Consider the following 26,213-nt stretch of genomic DNA (forward strand, 5'->3'; position numbering starts at 1 on the left):
AATCTCTGGCTCTTGCACGGATATCACACCCTGGATGCCTCGTGACTAAAAACTCTGCGCTTCCTCCCCCCCCCCCCCCCCCCCCCCCCGCCGAAGCCTCTTCTTACCCTGTCCCTGTCTTTGTTAGAAATTCCAGCGTGTTTGTCCGCTGCTCCCGATGGACAGGACGCAGGGTGGGGCACCCTCCAGAACAGAATCTGCCCCCTCCCCCAACACGCTCAGCATTCCCGGCTCCAAGACCTCACACGGATGTGCTGCAGAAAACAGGCCGCCAGTCCCTCCCCGGGAGGGCCACACGGCCGCCTTTATTTCACCAGGGAGCCCTCCCCGTGTGTGGACCCCCGAACTGTCAGGCTGGAAGGCCTCCACCGTGGCCAGCTCTGTGGTGGCCTCCCTGGGCTTCATCTTACTTGAAAGAAAAGGTTCCAGCACCTGCTTCCTGTCTCTAATCACTGGGATCGTGGCCCAGCCACCCCTTCCCCAGCTGGGCCAGCCCCCTGACCGGGCAGGGGACTCAGACCATTGTCCTGCCAGTTTGGGCAAAATGCTCGAGGCTCCTCTATCAGCCGGCAAGCAGAGCCGCCCTGCCCTTCTTGGGGTCAGCTCCGTGACGGGGTGCGGTCTGGCACACGCAGGACCCACGTCAGGCCACTTGGCTGCAGCCCTAGGGTTCCCGGGCTCTGGGGCCCCAGGCCTCTGGGCCACACACAGCCCAGCTTCTGAGCCCATCTCCAAGTCGAGGTTTCCCAAGGGGGCTGCCTGGGTGGCAGCTGGGCCTGGGCTCAAGTATGAGGACAGAAGAATGAGGAACCCCTCTCCTTGTTCCTTGGGCTCACAGCCCCGAAGCCAGCCCATCGAGGCCTTGTCCTCCTCCCAGGAGCCCCATCCCGCCCACCCTCAAGGATTAGGTCACACAAGAGCCTCCAGCCATTCCTCTGCTGACTGTATCAAACCTAAACCCCCTGACTGGCTTCCAAGACCCCAGAAGGCCAACTCCTCCTGGCTGCAGGGGGGCAGCCCACTGCCCTCAGGATGGGAGAGGCTCCTCAGGCCTCTGCACGTCCTATTCCCTCCCCCAGTACGCCTTTCCACCCGTAAAAGGCATGTTTAAGGGCACCTGGGTGGCTCAGTCAGTTAAGCATCCCACTTCGGCTCAGGTCATGATCCCACAGTCCATGGGTTCGAGCCCCACGTTGGGCTCTGTGCTGACAGCTCGGGGCCTGGAGCCTGCTTCGGATTCTGCGTCTCCTTCTCTCTCTGCCCCTCCTCCACTAGCACTCTGTCTCCCTCTCTCTCAAAAGTAAATAAACATTTTAAAATATTAAAAAAAAAAAAAAAGCATGTTTAAAGGGGGAACAATAGTAACCTCCCTCAGAGGGCTGTTGGGGGGTTCAATGACTTAATCTGTGGAAAATTCTTAGACGTGTGCCTGGCGTATAGCGAACTCTCGGGAACCGTTAGCTATTGCTACCGTGTTATTCTGCTCCCAAGCCACACCGACCGCAGTGAAGCCTTCCATTTCTGAGCCCCTACCACTCTTCAGGGTCACCTCCTGAAACGGGCCTCTGTTTCACGGACCCAAAAGTTGGCTTTGATCATTCGGGACGAGGGGCCAGGCACTCAGCCAACAGGCCTGTCTGCGCCTGTGTGGCCATGCCAGCACGAAGGATAAGCCCCGTTTCCTATTTTGCGGGGTTTACAAAGCACTTTCACGTCTATTTCTGCCTTTGTGGAGTAGGCAGAGCAGGAATCATTGTTGCCATGCTCCGAAGTGGCCCACTTAGCCTTCGGGCCTAGCTCTGTCAGACTCCAGGCCCCGCGCCCTTTCCTCAGCACCAGGCTGGAGTCACAACCAGTGAGGTGCACCTTCCCGAGGAGCTGGGATGCCACAGGCATTCGAGACAGCGGGCCCGATGAAAACCACACGCTCTGCCCCCACCCCCCCCCCCCCACCTCCCAGTCTCTGGGCCAGCTCCCAGGACCGAAAGAGCAACTGATATGTGGCCCCCGAGCCCGGCCCGCCCCGCGAGCTCAGCTCCTGGCAGAAAGACCCCACCGAGGAAAGCCTCTCACCAGAGCTGGGGCCGGACTGCGGGCTTCAGAAGAAGGAGTGGCCGAGGCCAGCCGTGCTGCCACTGACCCCTCTAACCCCGCCAACCTAGCCAGCCAGGTGCTACTCTTGTTTCCCAGACAGGAAACCAAGGCTTGGAGAGATGCGACCTCCCCAACTCGCAAGCGGGGACGCCTGAGGACGGCTGGCTTACAGCCCCGGTCACAACCCCCTCCCCACCCACAGTTAGAGGCCGGGCCCACCAGGATGCCGCAGGGCCTCGGTATTGGGTTCAGTGGGCTCGGGGTCCCCTTGCTATCGAGGGAGAGGAGTCACCTCCCAGCCACGGTGAAGGCCCTCTTGGCAGCCTCCAGCTGGCCAGGGGCTTCCAGAATGGGAGTGGGGCAGGGTGAGGCAGGATGGGCGTGGTGACCCACTGAGGATAGGACAGACAGCGAGGGAGTCCACGCCTAGGGCGCCCCAGCTCAAGAGCCCAGGCTTCCCCCCGCCCCGGGGGCCATTTCTCTAGCTGACTCCCCCACCTCGATGATACGAGGGCCTGCGCGGCTGAGGTGTGAGTGTGGGGTGGTGTCTGTGTGAACGAGTCCAAGCTCAGGAGTCCAGTCGGGGGACTGTTCACACGCCTTCAACAAACATAACAGCCGTGGCCACAAAGTAGAGCGACAACAAACTCAAACTCCACCCCAGCCTGGGTCTTCTAGAAGACGCGGTGAATTGAACTGTGGATCGGTACCTGGCTTTGTCCACCTCCCCTGTCGTAACAAAGCCTGTTCTCCAACGTCCACCGGTCACCGGATGTGCTCCATCCAGGCCCACCGCCCCCGTCGCTCCCATTCCCCACGAAGCCGGGCCCAGACCCCACTTCCATGCCTTTTGTATCTGTGTCCTGCGACCAAGGTAAACTCGAATGTCCCTCGGGCAATCAAGGCTCTGTGTGGATGTCAGGCTCTTGCCCCGAGGTCCCAAGCCTTCTCTCTCAGTGCATCAGCTTCCACCATGCTGGCGTCGCCTGTGGCCCTGCTCCCGGGGGCCCCGAGCTTCACACACCCCACCTCTGTCCCAAGTGCTCTCCCCTGCCCCTCACTAGACAAGGCCTGCCGATCTCACACAGCTCACCCAAGGGACGCCTCCTCCAGCACCCGACCCGGAGATTCTTCCGGCACACCCAAATCTCTCCTTCGTGGAAACTGTCATCCTGGGGATTAACATCTGTGTGTCACTCTAGACACGGTCCCCAGAACCGGTACCTGGCTGGCACCCGGCAGGGCCTTCACACATGAGGGCTGAATGAAAGAACGGTGATGGAGTTGCCGGCCTCTCCCGGCTCTGACCTTGTTTGCCCCCAGTGCCCCCCAGATCCAGCGCAAAGACACCTCCTCCAGGAAGCCTCTCTGCTCCCACTCGGATCTCGTCTTTTCCTCCTCTGAGGACTGCCCATGAACCGTGGTCACCTTTGTCCATCTGCCTCCTCACACGGTTGGGAGACCCTCGAGGTGGCGCCCTAGGCCCGGCCAACCAAGTTGCCCACTGCACCCCTCTTCCCATACAAGCCGCGTCCTCAGGAAAGCCTTGGCTTTCTCTCATCACTGACTGAACCCCAACAGCCTCTGAGAGGCAGGGCTGGTGGCCTCCATTAGCCCTAATTCACAGGGGAGACCTCTGAGGCTAAGAGGGAAAAGGCTCAAAGTTCTGCATGATTCTTTTTTTTTTTTTTTAATTTTTTTTTTCAACGTTTTTATTTATTTTGGGGACAGAGAGAGACAGAGCATGAACGGGGGAGGGGCAGAGAGAGAGGGAGACACAGAATCGGAAACAGGCTCCAGGCTCCGAGCCATCAGCCCAGAGCCTGACGCGGGGCTCGAACTCCTGGACCGCGAGATGGTGACCTGGCTGAAGTCGGACGCTTAACCGACTGCGCCACCCAGGCGCCCCAATTCTGCATGATTCTAAACACCCGCACACTCAGCGCTGTGGGGCCTGCTGAGAAGAAGGAGCCCAGAAGCACCCGCCTTTGCACACAAGGGTCCAACCCTCCAGAAGAGAGAGAAAAAGAGAGGACTTAATCACTTCCGTCAGGATTGCATTTTAAAACTTACTTTTGGGGTGCCTGGGTGGCTCAGTCGGTTAAGCATTCCATTCTTGATTTCGGCTCAGGTCGTGAGCTAACAGTTCGTGAGTTCAAGCCCCGTGTAGGGCTCTGTGCTCACGGCATGGAGCCTGCTTGGAATTCTGTCTTTCTCCTTCTGTCTCTACCCTTTCTGTACTCTCTCTCTCTCTCAAAATAAGTAAATAAACTTAATTAATTAATTTAAAAAACTTACTCTCAGGGCAGCTGGGTGGCTGAGTGAGTTAAGCTTCTGACTTCCGCTCAGGTCATGACCTCGAAGTTTGTAAGTTCAAGCCCCACATCCGGCTCTGGGCTAACAGCACAGGGCCCACTTTGGATCCTCTGTCCCCCTCTCCCTGCCCCTCCTCCACTCGCACGCACTCTCTCTTCCTCTCTCTCTCTCTCCCTCAAAAATAAATAAATAAACTTAAAAAAAATTAAAACTGGGGCTCCTAGGTGGTTCAGTCGGTTAAGATTCCAATTTCCGCTCAGGTCATGATCTCATGGTTCGTGAGTTCGAGCCTCACGAAGGGCTCTGTGCCGACAGCTCCCAAGCCTGGAGCCAGATTCGGATTCTGTGTCTCCCTCTCTCTCCTCCCTTCTTCCACTCATGCTCGCGCTCTCTCTCTCTCTCTCTCTCACAAATAAATACACATTAAAAAAAATTTTTTTAATTAAAATTTACTCTTTAGCAGTTAGGACCACCGAGAAGGATGTTACTACCCGAAAACATTAAGGTGACATTTACCGAATTTACTTCCTATTTGCCAGAGTTCTGTCAGCCCCTTCCCAGCACAGAATCTTCTCTCCCTTCAGAACTGTCAGGTCTAATTCTATGAACCAATTTTTATCGGCAAAAATAGTGACTGTAATAAAAGTTTAAAAGACGCTCAACATCACTCATCATCAGGGAGACACAGACCAAACCCACAATGAGATACCCCCTCACGCCCGTCAGAATGGCTAAAAGCAAAACAACAAGAAACAGTAAGTATGGGCGAGGATGTGGAGAAAAGGGAACCCTCGTGCACTGTTGGTGGGAATTGGTGCAGCCCCTGGGGAAAACAACATGGAGGTTCCTCCAAAAAACTTACAAATAGAATTGCCATGTGGTCCAGCAATCCCATTTCTGGATATATTCAAAGAAAACGAAAACATTGGGGCGCCTGGGTGGCTCAGTCGGTTGAGTGTCCAACTCTTGATTTCGGCTCAGGTCATGATCCCAGGGTCATGGGATTGAGCCCCACGTCGGGCTCCCTGCTGGGTGTGAAATCTTGGAGCCTGCTTGGGATTCTCTCTCTCTCCCTCTGCCGCTCTCCCCCACTCATGCTCTCTCTCTTTCTCTAAAATCAAATTTTAAAAAACACTTGGTTTAATAATAATATTGTACTGCATATTTGAAAGTTGCTACAAGAACTTCAAAGTTCTCAGGGCACCCGGGTGGCTCAGTCGGCCAAGCATCCGACTTTCGATTTCGGCTCAGGTCATGACCTCATGGTCTGTGAGATTGAGCTCCAAGTCGGGCTCTGTGATTACAGCCTCAGAGCCTGCTTGGGATTCTCTCTCTCCTTCTCTCTCCGCCCCTCCCCTGCTTGTGCACGCTCTCTGTCTCTCTCTCTCTCAAAACAAATCAACTTAAAACATAAGCTCTCAGGGGCGCCTCGGTGACTCAATCAGTTAAGCGTCCAACTTCGGCTCAGGTCACGATCTCGCAGTTTGTGAGTTCAAGCCCCGCATCGGGCTCTGGGCTGACAGCTCAGAGCCTGGAAACAGCTTCAGATCCTGTGTCTCCCTCTCTCTCTCAGCGCCCCTCCCCTGCTCATGCTCTGTCTCTCTTGTTAACAAACAAATGTTAAAAAAAAAAAAAATTTTTTTTAATAAAAAAAAATAAGTTCTCATCACAAGAAAAAAAAATGTTTAACTCTGTGTGGTGACAGAGGTCAACTAGACTTCTCGGGGTGATCATTTCACAACATATACAGATATTGAATCGTTATGTTGTCCACCTGAAACTAACACAATGCCGTAGGTCACTTAGACCTACATAAGTAAATAACCCGCGTATAGAATAAAAGATAAGAAGAGTTAGGGTGTCTCCTCCACCACCCCCTCAGAACAGAGGCCGGAGGAACATGTGCTTGGGGTAGGGAAGAAGGGCTAGAATTAGGTTCAATCCCACCAGCGATGGTTATGGAGACTCACGATGTGCTGAAGTTCCAGAAGCCTCAAGGAAGATACAGAGCCCAGGGATGGGGACAGTCCGGGAAGAAGGGCTAGAATTAGGTTCAATCCCACCAGCGATGGTTATGGAGACTCACGATGTGCTGAAGTTCCAGAAGCCTCAAGGAAGATACAGAGCCCAGGGATGGGGACAGTCCGGGAAGAAGGGCTAGAATTAGGTTCAATCCCACCAGCGATGGTTATGGAGACTCACGATGTGCTGAAGTTCCAGAAGCCTCAAGGAAGATACAGAGCCCAGGGATGGGGACAGTCCGTGAGACCTCGGCTCCCCGCAGGCAGGTAACTAAAACCAGCACAGTAAGCAAGGGGAGTGAAGGCGGGCCCAGCAGAAAGGGGCTCAGCAGGTTGCGGTCAGCCCTCCCCAGGTTGAGATCCTGCCTCCCCCGCTTGCTGACTAATAACCTTGGGCAATTCTCTGAGCCTCAGTGTCCCCATCTTTGAAATGGGGACGGGCCTAGCACCTTCCTGGGAGGATTGTTACATGAGTTCAGTGAGAGAACACACTGAGCGCCCTGCCTGCAGAAGGGAGGTGTGGGTGAGTGCTGTGACTGTCACTAACGACATGACCTATTTTCCCTGCAGGGGTGAGAGGAGACAGTGGGAGGTCGCCTTTCACCCTGGTCTTGAAGGTAAGAAGGATTGCAGCCAGTGAGGATGTCGTGGACATGGGGGACGACAGCTGAGTGCATTTCAGGAGATGGAGAAGTGACTGAGGCTAGGTCTCTGGGTGAACCTGGGTGCCATCACTGTCCTAGAAAATACCGAATACTTTAGTATGCACCGGCCGTGCCTCTGAGTGCTACCCACATCCTCCCCACTGATGCTCACTGGACACCTGACTACAGGGCAAAAGGCTCAGGGTCCTGTTCATTCAGTCAACAAATACTTAATAAGCACCTACTATGTGCCGGGCCCCAGGGAGTCCTAGGTGAGCATGGAACCTACGTCCTAGGAAGACAGATAATAAACAGTATCATTTCAGACGGGGATTAAGGCTCTGAAGGAAAGAAAGCTGGACCCTGGGATCCAGAGTGACTGGGGAAGGGCACACGGTGATCTTATCTGCAGAGGGGGTGTATGGGGTGACACCTCCGTGGCAATGACAGAGTGTGATCAAGTTATAATCCGGGGTGGAGTTCCTGGCAGAGGGAAAGCAAAAACAAAGGTCCGGTGGCAGCCAGGGCTCATGTACCTTGTGGGTAAGGAGGCCAGTTTGTCACAAGGTACTGAGTCAGAGGGGCAGTGACACAAGCTGGGACTGGAGGGACAGGCAGAGACAGGTCATGCAGGGTCACGTGGACTAGGGGAGAGTTTGGATTTAATCCTAAATGTTGTGTGAAGCCAATTTACACAGAAGAGTGACAGGGTCTCTGATGTACATCTTAAATTTTTTTTTTAATGTTTCTTTATTTTTGAGAGAGAGAGAGAGTGTGTGCACAAACAGGGGAGGGGTAGAGAGACGGGGAGTACGGAGGATCCGAAGTGGGCTCTGTGATGACAGCAGCGAGCCCCAGGTGTGGCTCGAACTCACGAAACACGAGATCATGACCTGAGCCAAAGTTGGATGCTCAACCAACCGAGCCACACAGGCACCTCTAATTTACATTTTTAAAAGGTCAGTCTGGCTGCTGTGGGCAGAATGGACCACAGCGGGGCACTCCAGGCAGTGACCCTAACCTTGGACATGAACCCCATGCTGAGCCCGGGGTCCAAGAAAGCAGCCCCCACACTTTCTGTCCCCGCAGACCTGGCAGCATATCAGACACAGCCTCTCCAGGGCCACCATGGGACAGGCGCTGGCAGTTGTCCCTTGCCCAATGGGTGTCTCTCCAACTCCAGCCTCTGGGACTGAGGGATGCAGCTCTCTAGTTACCCTGTTTCCTGGCATTCTGAATCTATCCGGAAAAGACCCACCAATGACTTTAGAGGAAAGTGAATTACAACCAGCAATGCTGGTTTTTCGGCATTTTTACAGGCCCCAAGGGTCCGTGAGATTCAGAGCATAAATGCGTAGAACGCTGTCTGTTCCTAGGCATCTGGGTGCATAAACCACAGAGGCCGAGCTCTGCTGTGCAGTTCAGAACGACAGAGCTCCCCCAACCCCCCAGCAGAGAGCATCACAGTGCTCAGGTTCAAGTCCCATCTCTGCCCCTCACGTTTGCAACCTCTCATAACTTATAGTCTCTCCCTCATCCAGAGAGCCCTTCTCCAGATGGAGCCGATGTTCCCTGCGGCCCTTCCAGATCACAGAGGCAGAATTTCCCTAGAGTTCAAATTTGGGGTGAGCCAGGGACAGCTGCGGAGAACCACCTGGAATCTCTGAGCCCGGGGGCCTGGGCAGCCTGTCTTATGCTGAAGAGGCAGCGAGAACCTCACCCGGGGGCTCACCACCAGGGCAGGATACCAGCCACCCTGTGCCCGCCCGGCTCCCCAGGGGCACAGGCCGGCTGCTTGCGGTGGATAGTTTTTGAAGCATTAACCTGTACTCTTTTTCTCCTCATTTTCCTTTCCTCTTTTGGCTTTTCCCCTGACTCAGGCGGCCCCAGGAAGGGCTGAGACAGAGGAAGGCAAATGAAAAGACCTTCAGGCACTCATTTTGTGTAAAGAGCCCGGCTTCCAGAATATTCCCACCTAGAGAAGGATTGGCTGGGAAGCAAAGAGGAAGTATTACCAAGCTTTGGTGGTCCCTGGCTGAGACCAGGGGCGGCCACCCACTCCAGGTGTGCACAGTAAGAAGGATTCAAACACCACGGTAACACCACTAAAAGCAAGTGTTAACACCGTGCACCATAAGTCCTAATAATTTTTTTTTCGATGTTTGTTTATTGTTGAGAGAAAGAGAGAGAGAGAGCAAGTGGGGGAGGGGCAGACATAGACTCTGAACAGGTTCCAAGGTCTTAGCCCAGATTCCGACTGGGGACTCGAACTCACGAACCGTGAGGTCATGACGTGAGCTGAAGTCGGATGCTCAACCAACTGAGCCACCCAGGCGCCCCCATGCACCAGCAGCTCTAAACAATGTCAGGGATAAAAGACGGCTACCTGAAAAACTCTTCTAGGCCTCGTGGTGAGGATTGGCTAGGGTCACTACTGAGTGTTCCGAACGCATGCATGAGCTCCGAGTTAGCACGTGTGTATTGCTTGTCTGTTAATAAACACTGTATTCCACTTGGGAGTCATTTCTAAGAGCTCCCAGTTGTACAGTTGGTCTCCGATGACACAAGCGTGTCAAGACCAAGTTTGCGAAGGTTCAGAATCCTTGGAACAGGCTTCAGAGTCAGATTCTTGTCTCCAGCTCCCGAGGGCTACATCCTCCCTGCGTTTAAGCAATAAACTCAGGGGCGCTCGGGTGGCTCAGTCAGTTAGGCGTCCGACTTTGGCTCAGATCATGATCTCATGGGGTTCGCGAGTTTGAGGCCCGCATCAGGCTGTGTGCTGACAGCATGGAGCCTGCTTGGGATTCTCTCTCCCTTTCTCTCTGCTCCTTCCCCACAAGCTCTCTCTCAAATAAACATTTTTTAAAATAGAATAAAATAAACAGTGAATTCAAAGTGAACCACAAAACACTGATGGTAAAGATCATGAAATAGAACCTGAGTGGCTTCCTTTCCGTCCTCCTATGAGACCACCTGGGAGCTTTTGGCGGGGGAGGGGGAGTTAACACAACAGTAAACAAGTGTAAAGTATAATATTTCTTTTTTTTTTTTTTAATTTTTTTTTTCAACGTTTATTTATTTGTGGGACAGAGAGAGACAGAGCATGAATGGGGGAGGAGCAGAGAGAGAGGGAGACACAGAATCGGAAACAGGCTCCAGGCTCCGAGCCATCAGCCCAGAGCCTGACGCGGGGCTCGAACTCCCGGACCGCGAGATCGTGACCTGGCTGAAGTCGGACGCTTAACCGACTGCGCCACCCAGGCGCCCCATAAAGTATAATATTTCTGTTGGGGAAGTGAAAGTGTTAGTCCGTACACGAAATATTTTACTGGATTCTAATATCTTTGAAGTCAAAATGTATTTTTTTCAATTGTCGATTGTTTTAGAAGAACGACTCAAAAAATAAATAAAACGTGACAGCAGTGGTACGATTCAGTGGGTGCCTAAATTTGACCTTTTGTGGGTATTTCAGGGTTTTTATTTTTCCCCAAATGAGGAGAGAGCTAAGGCGAGCTGAGGGCAAAATACAAACTAAAGCCCCACCACCCTCCACACCCCCAGGTGGGATCTATGTGACATTCCTCAGGCACTCCACACTGCCCAAGAACAAAGGAAAAGGAAAAACAAATGGTTAACTGATACAGATCACAGTCCTGAAGGACTAGAGTCTCCATCAGCTTGCAACTGTCTTAATGATGTGCAAGAAAAAAGGCAATCTCCAGAAACCTATGGACTCAATTTCCCGGGGCCCTAACATCCCCCTCCCCGCCATACTGATACCGGAACAAAGGCAAGACGAAAATACAGATAAAATTAAATTTCTTTGTAACCTGCAGCCCATTGACAACTACTTGGGGCAGGCAGGATAAAACATTCCTCCAGGGACTTCCCACTGTCTTCTTGTTAATGCTTTGCTAGAGGGAAAAATAACTTGAGCTCAACAGTAGCAAGGCCTCTAGTTTGTTGTGAGTCTTCTTTAGCACACGATAGTTCTTTTGGAAACTCCTCTTGCCTTTACCTCCCCCAGCTCCCAGGTCTGCGATCAGTCACTCCTCACAGCCCCAGCACAGCTCTTTCTGCCCACGGGTCCTGTCCCCTTGCTTTAATAAAATCACCTTTTTGCACCAAAGACGTCTCTAGAATCCTATTTTGGCCTTTGGCTCCGGACCCCCACCACCACTCCAAAACCGCATCACAAAGAATCACAATATCTTTTATTAATGAACTGTCTGACATCCTTTTGTGTTACTTTTTTGTACTTTTTTGACATATATTTCAGTTTTTATAAAAACTCACTTCCTGGGGCGCCTGGGTCAGTTAAGCTTCTGTCTCTTGATATCCACTCAGGTCATGATCTCACAATTCGTGGGATCAAACCCCAAGTCAGGCTCTGCACGGACAGCATGGAGCCTGCTTGGGATTCTCTCTCTCCTTTTCTGTCTCTGCACCCCTCTCTCACAATAAATAAATAAACATTTTTTTTTAACCCACTTCTTGGTGACTTTTAATTGGATAAGCATTTGCTTAAACTATTAATATGTCAGATTATAATGGAGCGCCCGGGTGGTTCAGTCAGTTAAGCGTCTGACTTGGGCTCAGGTCATGATCTCGTGGCTTGTAGATTCGGGCCCTGAGACAAGCTCTGCACTGACAGCTCAGAGCCTCGAGCCCACTTCAGATTCTGTGTCTCCTCCCTCTCTCTCTGTCCCTCCCCCACTCATGCTCTCTCTCTCTCTCTCTCTCAAAATAAATAAACATAATTTTAAAAATTAAAAAAAAAAAAGAAAACTGATCTGGATGGATAAATAAATAAATCATCACTGTCTGAATTTCTTCTCTGGCCTTTATTCTTATTCATTTTATTTCACGGTGATTGCTGAGAATAATTTTTGTTGGCTAGAGCAGGGCGGTGTTAAGAAATGATCTTCTCCGAATGTCAAATCTACCGGCTAAGCCACTGCAGACACTGCCCTTGGTGAGATGGCAGAGTGACAGAGACCCCAGATGGCTTTGACGAATCCGGGAACAGACAGCAGAACCCCCAGAGAAGAAATGTGTGATGCATCTAGGTAGACAGGCCTTGGGTGGTGTCACAGCAGAACTTCCCGGCCCAGGGACAGCACGGGGAGAGCAGCCGGTTCCTGTGCACCCACGAGTGGCGCCGAGGTGACAGAGAAAGTCAGCGGACTGGAGGCCTACAGACGGTGTCAGGGGCCGGCTCAGGAGGAGGCCTGCATGGGCTGATGGCCAATGACAAAGGACGGGCTGATGACGGTGACATCAAGCACCAGATGTCCTCACCAACACAAACCCCACCAATGCCTTGGTCCTGCACAAGCCCCTGGAAGTTAGGCACAACCGTGGGGACAGGGAGCCCCAAAATGACCGGGACTGAGTTTTCATCCCCTTAGCAGAATGGAAGCTTGAGAATGAAATTACACATCATATTAATTATAATATAAATATGATAGATATTATGTATCATTTGCAATATATAACATGTTTATATATGTATGTGAGATAAATATACATTACAGAATATATATTACATAAAATGTAAAGCATAAATATAGAATATAACTATTTTAGTTATAAAAATAGAAAAAGATGTTGATGGATATAGGAAAGTCCTGTAGACTCTATAGACCTAAAGAGAGAGAGAGAGAGAGAGAGAATCCCAAGCAGGCTCCACACTCAGCGTGGAACCTGACGAGGGGCTCAATCCCATGACACTGGGATCCTGAGCTGAGCCAAAATCGATTTGGACGCTAAACTGACTGAGCCACCCGGGCGTCCCAAGGGGAAGGTATTGCATCTCACGAACACCTGTGTCTGAGAACCCTGCATAACCCCGCTGGACCAAAAGTGGTGTGGTGCCCAGACGGGACAGCACAGGCCATGTCTGGGGGACAGAGACCAGGAGCTCCCCAGGCTCCTCTGGGCGGGACATCACTTGCCTCAGACTAGGAGCCAGAAGGAGCTCAAGGTGGCCTTCCTTCCCACTCCCCCCCACCCCCCACCCCCGTCCCTGTGCATCTAGGACAGCTGCAGCCCTGCAGAGCCACGCAGCTGACCAACCATGTCTGCCGACCACATTGGCGCCTGTCCCCCATGACAGCGGAGAACAGGGCCGCATGACCCACCCAGAGGGACCTGAGCGGTGACACGCCAACTTTGCGGTGGGAACAGTCACAGGGCAGGGAAGGTGAGAGAGAGCACACACAAAAGGCAGGATTTGCGTGACTCAGCCCTGAACAAAGAACCTACAGAATTAAGCAAGAAAGGGAGCAAGTTTTCTGGGAAATGTCAAGAAGTGAATCGTGTTACATGTTGTGTTAACCCCCCAAATCCCCAGAGTCTAAGTGAAGGGGAACCGGTTACCACCCCGCAGAACAGGGACTTCCATCAACTTGATGGTCCCCACCTCTCAGGGGAGCTTGTCCCAGAGCAAGTTTCTCCCAGGCTCCGTGGGAAAAGCCCCAGCTCTCAGCCCTGCTCCACCTTCCCACCCCCCAAGTTTCAGCACATCTGCCTGCCTGGCCGTCCCCAGCACCCCAAGAAGGCGCTCTGATGTTCAGCAGGTCATGGCCTGACTCACCCTCACCCCTCCCTGAAACTATCAGGTTCAGCCTCCAGAAACCGCTAACACCCGATCCCTTCCAGCAGGAGTGGGCGATTTGTACCCACAGGATGCTCTCAGCAGTCCAGGAGACATTTCTGCTGGCCCCTGCCCAGGCCTGGGGCTGAGGGACAACTTGCACCAGGAAAGTAACCGAGATCCCCATGGAGAATCAGAACAGTTGCTGACCCACACATACCCTCTTGCTCTCACCACCGCAGTCCGAACACTCACCAACCACCCCTCTGCCGCTGGAACAGACAGACTCCAGTCTGGGAAGTCGGCGGCGCCTCTAGAGAATGGCAGCAAATCTGAATCCAGGCATCTGTCCTATGGGGGGAAGCCCCCAGGGCAGAAGGAGGCATGCTTGTGGTTTGTATGGGAAAACTGTGAAAATTACAGGCATCCATCAATAAGGTACTGGTAGCTCAAATTGAACTGCATCCTACAGAGGGATATTCTATAATTTGAAAAAAAAAAAAAAATCAAGTGCATCTATAAGTGCCAGAGTTTCAAAAGATATCCAAGACATAACATTTTTGTTTTCAAATGTTTATTTCTTTATTTTGAGAGACAGCGGGAGCAAGGGAGGGGAGAATGAGAGGGACAGAGAGACAGAATCCCAAACAGGCTCCACAATGCCAGAGCAGAACCCGACGACTCGAGGCTTGAACTCATGAACCATGAGATCATGACCTGAGCCAAAACCAAGAGTCAGACGCCTAATGGACTGAGCCACCCAGGTGCCCCAATCTGACAGATAATATTAAGTGAAAAAAGCAAGATCCAGAGCTGTATGTATAGAATGAGACCATTATGTGCAGGTTATTCTCTGTTTGACACTCACCCCACGCATCCATTCTCTACCTTTCTCTGATCTTCTCTGTGCCCCCAGGCAGCTGACCTCTGAGGACCACAAAAGTGGGGCTCCCTCGCTGGCTGAATATCAGCTGGTTGGCCAATGGAAGGTTCTAGCTATAGATCAGGGGATGGGACAAGAGACAAACTGGGGCATTTCTTCTGATCCCTCTCTTCCTGTTCTGATGGTGGCTGTGCTCTGCTATGACCACACAGCTGCAGGTATTGGGAGAGCGGGACACGAGTCCCTCCTAGTTGTGACACTCCAACCCCACATCGTATCAAACACGTTAAAATATACACACTTCTCACACTATGTTTGATTTTGCCTATAAACTTTTGAAAGGGTCTGTATAAATTTTATAATTCTGATCCTGAGACTACATTATGCATTTTGTTCATACAAGTTAAACTTTACTGCTCCTGCATGACGCCATGCTGTAGTTGAGCCTAGTGGCAGTAAGCTAGTTGAAACGATGTTACGCAGGTACATATTCATTAGTTACAACTTTGAGGATTTTTAAAAATATTTTGGAGCCAGCAGATACATGATAACTGAGGCGGGGGGCGGGGGACATTCTAAAAACGCACGAGTCTTAGGCATCAGGGCCTGTGGCCAAAATGGCTGGAATGTCCAGAAGTTGCCAGGCCCTCTGGGTCGATGCAGCGATCAGTCCTCAGAGACACCAAGAGAGAAGAGAACAAACAAACCCATAAGGGAAAATCTGCTCTGCCCAGGGGTTGTCTGGAGAACAAGCACGGAGCCAGAAGCCCCCTGAGCACATGTGGGAAACACCAGCAGACCTAGGGCCTCACGGTCCAAGTCCCCAGGCTGGACTTCCAGATCCCCCAGGACCTTCAGGCTCTGACTGAGCCTCTTTCTGGGCCACAGCCAGGCATACCCTCCAAGCTGGAGTCAGGGAAGGTTGAGCCCTGGCCCTGCCCCTGAATCTCCAGCAACCTAGGGGTCAGGACAAACACAGACCCAGGCACAGCCAACACAGGCCACGGTTTCAGCTGGGGGACATGGGGAGCGCTGGCAGGAAGCATACAAATTCACTGCCATGCCTGCAGTGCTAATAACCGAGTGGCTTGCCTTCCCTCAGTTTATCTTTGCACAGTGACCGGGCCACTGCCCAATGTAGCCAGAAACAGTGGCTCCCAGCCCTCACCACGTGCCAAGGCAGGCTGGAGGGTTCTGGCCTGGAGCTCAGTGTGTGGTGCTTAAGGATTTGAGGAGCAGGTGTTAGAGTCTAAGAAACTGAGCCCCCCCCCCCGCAACACTTTTTGCCTAACTGTGGCACACAGCAAAGAAGTTGTTGCTCTATACGTTCCTGGGCAAGGGAGAGAAATGCCCCTCACTGCCAAGCAGGGCTCTCCCAAGGACCAAGATGGAAGAGCCTGTCCTGGAATGCTTGGTGGTGGCCCCACTCAGAACTTAGATGAACCCCCAACCCCATACCTTGAAGGTCAATGCCCACCCCCCGACCCCCGCCACCCCGCCCCGCTGGGCCTGGGAAACCATTGCCCCGGGAACAGCAAGGGCTGATTGTCCGGGAGGTTGAGTAAGGGCCGCATGAGGCCCTCTTAATGGCAGGGAAGATATTAGATGCTAAGTTCCTCAAAGACCCAGGAACCAGCTCTTCTGTTCCCAGGACCCCGAACCATGAAGGTAAGATGTAGACAACAGAGACCGAGGCTGTGGGTGATGGGCTGGGAGACCCACGGGTCCCTGCTGCCATCACTGCAGCCCCAGCCACGTCCACTGCTGGCTCAGAGAGGGACCCTCTAGGGGCAGCACTGGGAGGGTTTTAGGGTACCCCGGGTGGGGTGGGGGTGGGGGTTCAGCTCACCTTTCTTGCCTGTATCAGAACCATCAGCCACACTTTGTGAGTCCCCAAGGGGCATGTGACACAGACACCTGAAACTGAGCCTGAATGATGGGCTGACCTCAAGAGACCAGATCACTGGATCATGGAGTCAGACCCAGAAGGAAGGTGATGTTTAATATCATGGGGGGGGGGGGAGGTGCGGGGGTTGTTTTGTTTTAATAATGAACAGCTTTTTATTTTCAGCTTTCAGTGGGTTTCTTGCCTCTTAGATAAGTGGCCCCTCAAATAAACCTATCATGAATCTGTGATATCCCCAAAGCAGAGGGAAATAATCAAACTAAATAAAGCTTCAGGACCCCGCTGTGATGCCTGGACCTGATGGCCCCAGAGGGAGTTGGACGAGGAAGAGAAGGACCTGGGTGGTAGACTGACAGATCTGAAAGGGCCCTCAGAGAACAGCGAGAAGGACACCATCAGAGTTGTGTCCAAACCCATGGACTTGATGGTGACATGAGTCTGTGTCAAGATGGCCCCAGGGAGGGTGAGGCATCAAAGATGTGTCTCCGGGTTGCGTGACCAATTGGGTGGTGAGGTCATTTGCTGAGATACGGAATCCTGGGGAAAGGTTTACCAGGCTTAGGAGCAAAGATCATAAGTCTGACTTTGTACAAAGTGAGTTTGAAGGCTTTTGAAAAAGTTGGATGGGGATGTCCAGCAGGCATTGGATGGTCAAGGCTGCAACTCCAAGAATGCTGGGGGGGTGGGGATATAAATTAGGGAGTCGTCTCAACACAGGAGGTAACTGAAACTGTGAGCACGGATGAGGTGCCCAGGAAGAGAGTACAGAGGAGGGAAGGGAGGGGAGGGAAAAAGGAATATGGAGTAACAGAGGAACTGGAAAAGGAGCATCCAGAGAGAGATGGCGGGAACGAGAACAAGACACACACTGTCCCCACAACAAACTGTGGAGAAGAGCACAGACTGAAGTCTTTCACAAACGCTGCACTTTTAAGATTCTTGACCCAATGAACTGTCTTTTTTTTTTTAATGTTTATTAATTTTTTGAGAGAGAGAGAGAGAGAGAACAAGACAGAGCGCGAGTGGGGGAAGGGCAGAGAGAGGGGGAGGCACGGAATCTGAGGCAGGCTCCGGGCTCTGAGCTGTCAGCACAGAGCCCGACGCGGGCCTCGAGCCCATGAACCGCGAGATCATGACCTGAGCCGAAGTCAGACGCTTGACCCTCTGAGCCACCCCGAGGACTGTCTTGATGGCACTCATCAGGTCATTCTCTGCACAGCCACTGGGCTGTGCCACCAAGTGGCCACACCACGTATCCAGGAAGCCCTCCCTGTCTGACAGCTGGTTCAGGGAAGAAAACACGGAGAGACCCTCGCTCTACAACCCTATGACTCAGGGGACAGAAAGACAGGCCCTGAGGGGCGCCTGGCTGGCTCAGTCGGTTGAGCGTCCAACTCTGGATTTCGGCTCAGGTCATGATCTCACAGTTTCGTGGGTTCGAGTCTCACGTTGGGCTCCGCGCTAACAACGTGGAGCCTGCTTGGGATTCTCTCTTTCTCTGCCCCTCCCCCGCTCGTGCTGTCCCTCTCCCTCTCTCTCTCAAAATAAATAAATAAAAATAAATATAAAGGTACGCCTGCGTATTCTATGCCTCTCTTCCGTACAGGGGGACCTCAGAACTACTGTTTCTTCATGTGAGCTCTCATCTCCCGGCCTGGGTTCAGGTCTGGAACATGGGAGCCAGCTAAGCCATCACGGCTGCGCATGTGATGGACAGAGTAGAGTAGGTGGGACAAAGGAAAAGCTCATCGTGATGACGTCGGCCGAGCACGGAAGCAGGGAGGCTCAGGATCCTCGGTGCCCCGGAGACTCGAGCAAGGAAACTCAAAACAGAAAGGGCCTTCCTCCTGCAGCTTCACAGGGGAGACGTGCAAATACAACACTCACCAACGTTCATTCACAGAGCGCATTCTCCATGCCAGCCCCACTTACGGGGCGGCCAGATACAACAGATAATATCATCGTGCTCACTGCACAGACAGGGAAATCAGGGCACAGAGGGGTGATGGACATGGCCCGGGATACTACAGCTAGTGAGTGACGGGTCTGGGAGGCAACTCAGCCTAAACCCAAAACCTGTTCTCTCCTTTTATTATTATTTTTTTGGCGGGGAGGGAGGGGAGGGGCGGCTGGGTGGCTCAGTCGGTCAAGCGTTCGACTTCGGCTCAGGTCATGATCTCGTGATTCGTGGGCTCGAGCCCCGCGTCGGGCTCTGGGCTGACAGCTCGGAACCTGGAGCCTGCTTTGGATTCTGTGTCTCCCTCTCTCTCTGCCCCTCCCCCGTTCGTGCTCTGTCTCTCTCAAACATAAATAAATGTTAAAAAAAAAAAAAAAAAAGCTGCAGGTTGGAGAAGGCTCCACTCTGCCCCCATCCTCAACCCTATTGTAGCCGGCATTTGCTGTCAGGAAAAAAGCACCCCATGCACCCAGCTGCCCCAGCCAGAAACTCACCCGGCTCATTCTGTTGCCTCCCTCTGTCTCACCTGCCCTATTCTAGCCTGTCCAGGCGTCTCTCAGACCCTCACCTTGCCCTCATCAGCTGGTCAGCTGGTCCGAAGCCCACCGCCCCTTCTGCTGAGCCGCTCTGTCACCCCCACCCCTCCCCCAGCCCTTCCTCACGGAAGAGGCAGGGTCATCTCATCCAAAGAGAAATCAGACCACATCTCTCCAGATTAAAACCTTCCAGACTGTGCACTCATGTTTATAGCTGCGTTGTTCACAATAGCTAAAATGCGGACACAGCCCAAGTGTCCACCGACCGATGAACGGATGGCAAAATGTGGTCTGTACGTACAATGGAACATTATTCGGCCTTCAAAGGGAAAGACATGCTGCAATATGTTCCACGGATGAACTTGAGGACATTGTGCCAAGTGAAATGAACCCGTCAGAAAGACCAGTACCGTGGGATTGCACATACATGAGGCAGTTAGGAATCAAAATCACAGAGACAGCTACCCGAATGGGGACTGCCAGGGCCTGGGGATGCAGAGGGAGTTAGTGTCTAATGGGGACAGTTTCAGTTTTGTAAGACGAAAGGAGCTACAGGGATGGCTGGTGGGGACGGCTGCGAAACAACGCGAATAGATTTAATGCACTCAACCGTGCACTTGAAAGTGATGAAGATGGTAAATTTTGTATTATGTATATTTTAACACATTTTTCAACGTTTATTTTTTTGGGGACAGAGAGAGACAGAGCATGAACGCAGGAGGGGCAGAGAGAGAGAGGGAGACACAGAATCGGAAACAGGCTCCAGGCTCTGAGCCATCAGCCCAGAGCCCGACGCGGGGCTCGAACTCACGGACCACGAGATCGTGACCTGGCTGAAGTCGGACGCTTAACCGACTGCACCACCCAGGCGCCCCTAACACATTTTTAAAAAGCATTAAAAAGGGGCTTCTGAGTGGCTCAGTCGATTGTTTGACTCTTGATTTCAGCTCAGGTCATGAGCTCACGTTTCTTGAGATCGAGCCCCGCTTCAGGCTCATCTCGAAGGCTGGTTGGGATTCTCTCTCTCTTCCCCTCTCCCCCGGGCCCTACCCCCCTCAAAATAAATAAATAAACATTTTTTTTAATAATAAAAATTTAAGGGGCGCCTGGATGGCGCAGTCGGTTAAGCATCCGACTTCAGCCAGGTCACGATCTCGCGGTCCGGGAGTTCGAGCCCCGCGTCAGGCTCTGGGCTGATGGCTCGGAGCTTGGAGCCTGTTTCCGATTCTGTGTCTCCCTCTCTCTCTGCCCCTCCCCCGTTCATGCTCTGTCTCTCTCTGTCCCAAAAATAAATAAACGTTGAAAAAAAAATTTTTTTTTAAATAATAATAATAATAAAAATTTAAAACATTAAAAAAAAAGAAACCTCTTCCAGAGCTTCCCAGGACTCTGAGCATACAGACCTTGGCAGGGGGCCCCTGCAAGGGGCCCACCCCATTCCCCACCCCCTAACACAATGCTTGGCACATAGGTGCTCAACACGAAATCAATGAATGGGCATTTGACCAAATGTTGAAGTACAAACAGGATTTGGAGAAGTAGACAAGACAGGAGGTATGTATTCCAGGCACGAGGCATCCTTTGTGAAAAGGTAGAAAGGCATGAAGAAACATACGGAATGTTCCCACATCCACAAATACTAACATAGGGTTAAATCACTAGGCAGGGAAGTGGCGGAACGAGGCTAAGTGGTCAGCAAAAGCAGTGTAGATCGCGCTTGAATTTTACCCTGTCCGCAAATGGATGCTTTCAAAGGGTTTCAAGACAGAGGACACGATCGGCTGGTTTTAGAAAGATCGTTCTACAGGCCTTCCCGATGAGGGCAAGTCGGGATGGGAGGCCGTTTAAGAGTTGGCTTTACCAGGCCAAGCCTGTGTCCTAAGGCAGGTGCACTGGAGAAGTAAGGGAGCAGCCACAGATGTGGCAGAGGGAGGTGAGAAGGGGCTACGGCCAGAGTCTAGAGCTGATGATACGTAAGTGCCATCGGTAAAGAATAAATGTCTCGAGAACAAGGATGGTTGGAAAGAAAGCAGGAAAGAAAGCCTTGGGAGCACAGGAGAGAGAACAGTGCAAGAAGGAAAAGGTCAGAAGGGTCAGGGTCATTAAGAGGCCAAGCGAGATATGGACTGAGTGCCCATGGATTTGGCCACCAGGAGGGCAGGACTTAAGAGCAGTTTCGGGTGGGAACAGACCCAGCCCCGAGCAGTGCATTCTCCAGGCTGATTTGAGGCTTGGGGTTCTCGTGGGCTTTCTGGAGAAGGCCATTATCTGTCAACATGCTTCAGTCCAGGGTCTCCCCCAGGTCTGATCATGAAGATGCTCTGGTCCATGCGACATCCCCAGCCGCCTTCCTTGGAGAGGCAGGGAGAGGAGCCCAATGGAGTATCCAAAGTCCTGAGCCCCATTCCTGTCGCACCTTGTGGGATGAGCCTAAGACCTTGGTTTCTCCTGGAGCGATGGGTCCAGGTGGACTCTAATTGCCTCTGTTGATCTAGACTGCTCCCGTGCTCAAGTTCAAAGAGAGTGGCACAGGCAACCAGGGCTCCGTGCCCTCTGATCTGGGTCCCCTTGTGGCCTCCACATGGAACTCTGGGTTTCCCCTGACCGAGTGTGCCGTTGTGTGAGCTCAGTTTCAATGGAGAAAGAAACCGGGTTGAGCAAAAAGAACATTTACTTTTCCCACCAAGCTGATGCCCAAGTAAATAGTGTGGTCCCATCGGTGGAGCCCAGGCCCTGCCCCCTTCCCTCCCTCCAAGTGCAGCCTGGATTATTTAAGAAGGCACCCCAGTTGAGCACACCTCACACGAGACCATCGGACCCAGAGACAGGCCAGCGCCTCACTCGCCAGCCTCCTGACCACCATGAAGCTTGCCATAACTCTTGCCCTGGTCACCCTGGCTCTCTGCTGTAGTCTTGGTGAGTGCCCAGAGCCCCTCTTCCCCAAGCCCGGCTCAGGAGCCCTCGCTGCCACCCGGTTGTGCTCAGGAGAGGGGGCACCTATTTTACTGGAAGGCTGACTCCCAGCCAGAAGTCTTGGCCTGTGAACAAGCCCATCTTGGGAACTTGGGGAGCACCCTGAGCCTGTGGGGAAACCAGGAAAGGATCCCATATTCTATATCCAACAACCTCAGAATTCCAGAGTCAGAACAGACTGGAGGCAGGGCTGGAGGAGATCCAGTATGGATGTGTGTTCAACGACCAACAGAATAGGAATAATGAGCTTCTCAGAGCCCAGTCTTGGAGAACCCCCAAGATGCCAAGAGACCTTGGTACAGTGAAGCCTTCAGGTTTGGGGTCTCCACACTACTCTGGGAGCCAAAGAGGCTAGAAAGAGCTACAGAGCCCCATGTCTCCAAAAGAAACCCAAGCAAAGGCAAGGTCCCCCATTCTGGGCAGAGAGGAATATTCTAGAAAGGGATCTTCCCTTTGGGAAACTGCCAACCCAGAGTGGAGTTTTCTAAACATTTTTGTCCTCCTCCAGAAGGATAAGGAGTCTCTGAATAGTTGCAGCTGTCACTAAGAGGAAAGGAATGAGAGAGAGGGAGAGGGAAGCAGGAAGGGAGGGACAGAAGGAAGGGAGGAAGGTGGATCCTACTTCTCTTGAAGCCCCCTGATCTTTTGGGAATTGAGTTACCTGTTTTTCACTCTGTATCAACCTCTTCTACTCCTTTTCATGAGCAAAGAAGCAAAAAGATTTTTATTTTTTAATTTTTTTAATGTTTATTTTTGAGAGAGAGAAAGACAGAGTGTGAGTGGGGGAGGGGCAGAGAGAGAGGGAGACACAGAATCCGAAGCAGGCGCCAGGCTCTGAGCTGTCAGCACAGAGCTCGACGCGGGGCTGGAACCCATGAACCATGAGATCATGACCTGAGCTGAAGTCGGACGTTTAACCAACTGAGGTACCCAGGCGCCCCCCGCTTTTCATTCTTACACTAATCCTATGAAATAGGGGTATGATTCCCATTTTACAGATGAAGAAATGGAGCCACACAAAGATAAAGATATTTGCCAGATGACACAGTAAGTTGCAAAGCAGGGCTCAAAGTTCCGGAGAGGGCTTGACTTAGAGCGGCCACTTGGGGGTGCCCGGATTCCAGGCGGGGAAGCCGAATTGGCACACAGGCAGAAAATTCAAGGACGGGGACTGAAGAGACTCCATGGGAAGAAGGGCCAAGTAGGGCGTAGGAAACGGTGACTCTCCCCCACATTCCTGGGAGCAGGAGCCTCAAGGGGGAGCACAACCGGGGAGCACTCTGGGTGAAGGGAATATAGTGGGGCCAGGAAGGGAAGCAAGGGGCTTGTGGGCAGGTGAGTGCACGCCACAGGGCCCAGCGCCTCTGCCAGGCCAAGTTCAGGGGCTTGCACTTGGCTAGAGCCTGACGCCGCCAGAGCCTGACTCTGCCACTCCCCTCCCCGTCCCAGGAGCAAGCGGCTGAGATCATCACTCACCCTTGGTAAGAGGCACATTTCTGGTGGGACAACCGAAGCCCTCAGTAGCCTCTCCCCAGACCCCACGTTGCATAAAAGATCAGGTCAGCACCTCCTCCCATCAGCCCTCTGCCTAGAACTCGCAGAAGGCACACATGGCACCCTGCCCCGCCCCAGCCCAGGAGGTGCCAGGAAGCCTCAGACAAGCCGCAGTAGGCTGCAATCCGGGAAGGACCCCCGCGGCGCCAAAGAGCCAACTCCTTGGAGCACCACCAGATCTCCCATTCAACGCATCCCTTCGACGAAAAGGCTGCTATCTCTTGCTGACAGGCCCGGCCACTTACATCTGGGGACTGGCCCGGCCAGGGGCCCTGCCAGCTTGGAAAAGGGCCCGGACACATGTGCTCTCTCTTTTCTGTGCTTCAGCTTCCGCAGGGGTCTGCCAGAGCTTTCTAAACGTCATGGAAACCCTCTTCACGGGCACGCTTTCCAGTTACGAGGCCGCCGTTGAACCTTTCTTGCCAGACGCGGACATGAAAGACGCGGGGATCCAGCTGAAGAGGCTGGTGGACACGCTTCCTCAGAAGGCCAAGGAGGGCATCTTAAAGCTCACGGTACCCAGCTTCCTTGACTCACACAGTCTGAGAGCGGATCTCCCCCCTCGCTTGGGTGCAGCCTGGGCCCATTTTTTGGAGCCTTTTCTGACCCAGTGCAAATATCCCTGGGGAAGCAGGCTCAGTCACCTCCCCCTTTTTAAGAGGCTTCTGCGGGGTGCCTGGGTGGCGCAGTCGGTTAAGCGTCCGACTTCAGCCAGGTCACGATCTCGCGGTCCAGGAGTTCGAGCCCCGCGTCAGGCTCTGGGCTGATGGCTCCAGCCTGGAGCCTGTTTCCGATTCTGTGTCTCCCTCTCTCTCTGCCCCTCCCCTGTTCATGCTCTGTCTCTCTCTGTCCCAAAAATAAACGTTGAAAAAAAAAATTTAAGAGGCTTCTGCAGGGGCACCTGGGTGACTCAGTCAGTTAAGCGTCCGGCTCTTGATTTTGGCTCAGGTCCTGATCTCACCGTTCCTCAGATCACGGGAGCACGGAGCCTGCTTGGGATTCTCTCCCTGCCTCTCTCGCTCTCTCTCTGCCCTTTCCCTGCTCTCTCTCTCCCCGTCGCTTTCTCAAAATAAATAATCAAAACAATCAAAACGCTTACAAGCTCAGCTCTTCCCAGACCCACTGAACCTCTTCGTTGACATTGAAGTTCCTGCGTCTCGTCATCTCGGTCGACCTCTGAGGTTCACTCACCACTGTCTTGGGGGGTTTTTTTGTGTGTGTTTTAGGACAAAATCATAAGAAGCCCACTGTGTGCTTAGGATTCAGAAGCTGAAGGTCTCCAGCCGCCGAAGTCCCTGCTGCTCCCCAGACGCTTCCCTCACTGTGTCCCCAGCCTGGCTCCCTTCAATAAAGCACAAGCATCTCACCTTTGTGTCCCGAACCCCCCCTCTTTTTTGTTCCCCTGCTCCAGTGGGAAAGTTGTCACTGCTAGGGCAAGGGTAGCTAGTGCAAAGGGACAAGGGGAAAGTCACTGGCTGTGCAAACATATCTCCAAGGAGCCCAGGAGTCTCACTTCCTGTTCCCCACACGCACCAGGCTCCTCACAGTTGGCAGGAGTGGGGACCGGCACACAGTCCCTTGCCGGGGCAGAGAGCCACCCAGGGCCCTGCTCAAACTTAACCCACGGTGGAAGAAGGGAGGGTCCAACGGGGTGGTGGCTGCCCTCAGAAAGACGCCCCAACCCGCGTCCATTTAGTGATGGAATCCACTGCTCTGTTTCTTCCAGTCTCTTTGGAATCCCGCTCTTGGGTGAAAAAGTAAATAGTTAAGGTGATTATGCTACCCAGACATGCCTGCAAGTAAAGATGGCGCTTTCCAGAGAGTTCTGTCTCCTGTAGACAAATGGTGGACGTTTCAAGCATGCGGTTAGAGCAGTTGGGATCTGTTAGGGGTTGGGTGGCCCTGTGTCAGAGGCGCCTCAAGTCACACACAGCACACAACCATGCGTGGAAGGAATCGGTTTCCTGTAAGACACATAGGCGACAAAGGCCAGAGTGGGGAATAGGCTCAATTCCTCCATTAGGGACCCAGGGTGTTTGGGGTGCCTTCGAGAATGACGGACCCTGACTCCTCAGGGTCAGCAGTGGGTTTCACTTGGAGTCCCGAAAGATGGCGGGTTAGATTTTTTTTCTTCACATTCGTCAGATGAAATTATTTATCAAACTATTTTCTTTTTTGTTTTAATTCACATCCAAGTTAGCACATGGGGCAACACTGATTTCAGGAGTAGATTCCTTAGTGCCCCTCCCCCATTTAGCCCATGCCCCCTCCCACAACCCCTCCAGCAACCCTCAGTTTGTTCTCCATATTTAAGAGTCTCTTAATGTCTTGTCCCCTTCCTTGGTTTTGTATTCTTTTTGCTTCCCTTCCCATATGTTCACCTGTTTTATATCTTAAAGTCCTCATATGAGTGAAGTCATATGATATTTGTCTTTCTCTCACTAATTTTGCTTTGCATAATACCCTCCAGTTCCATCCACATAGTTGCAAATGGCAAGATTTCATTCTTTTTGATTGCTGAGTAATACTCCATTGTGTGTGTATGTATTGTGTGTATGTATTGTGTGTGTATTGTGTGTGTATGTATTGTGTGTATTCATTGTGTTGAATGGATAAAGAAGATATATATATATATATCATATATATATATATATCATGGGGCGCCTGGGTGGCGCAGTCGGTTAAGCATCCGACTTCAGCCAGGTCACAATCTCGCGGTCCGGGAGTTCGA

At 52.4% G+C, this 26,213-nt stretch overlaps 1 protein-coding gene across 1 annotated transcript; it reads left to right on the forward strand.

Moving 5' to 3' along the window:
- The first annotated feature begins 21,324 nt into the window (after positions 1-21,324).
- Positions 21,325-24,848, forward strand: SCGB1A1 (secretoglobin family 1A member 1). Its single transcript, XM_011286963.3, has 3 exons — positions 21,325-21,871; positions 23,810-23,997; positions 24,709-24,848. Exons 1-3 carry the CDS (start codon positions 21,817-21,819, stop codon positions 24,739-24,741), a joined length of 276 nt encoding a protein of 91 aa, XP_011285265.2. The 5' UTR covers positions 21,325-21,816; the 3' UTR covers positions 24,742-24,848.
- Positions 24,849-26,213: the final 1,365 nt, after the last annotated feature.

This window comes from Felis catus, chromosome D1, assembly GCF_018350175.1.
Source record: "Felis catus isolate Fca126 chromosome D1, F.catus_Fca126_mat1.0, whole genome shotgun sequence".
Taxonomy (NCBI): Eukaryota; Metazoa; Chordata; class Mammalia; order Carnivora; family Felidae; genus Felis; species Felis catus.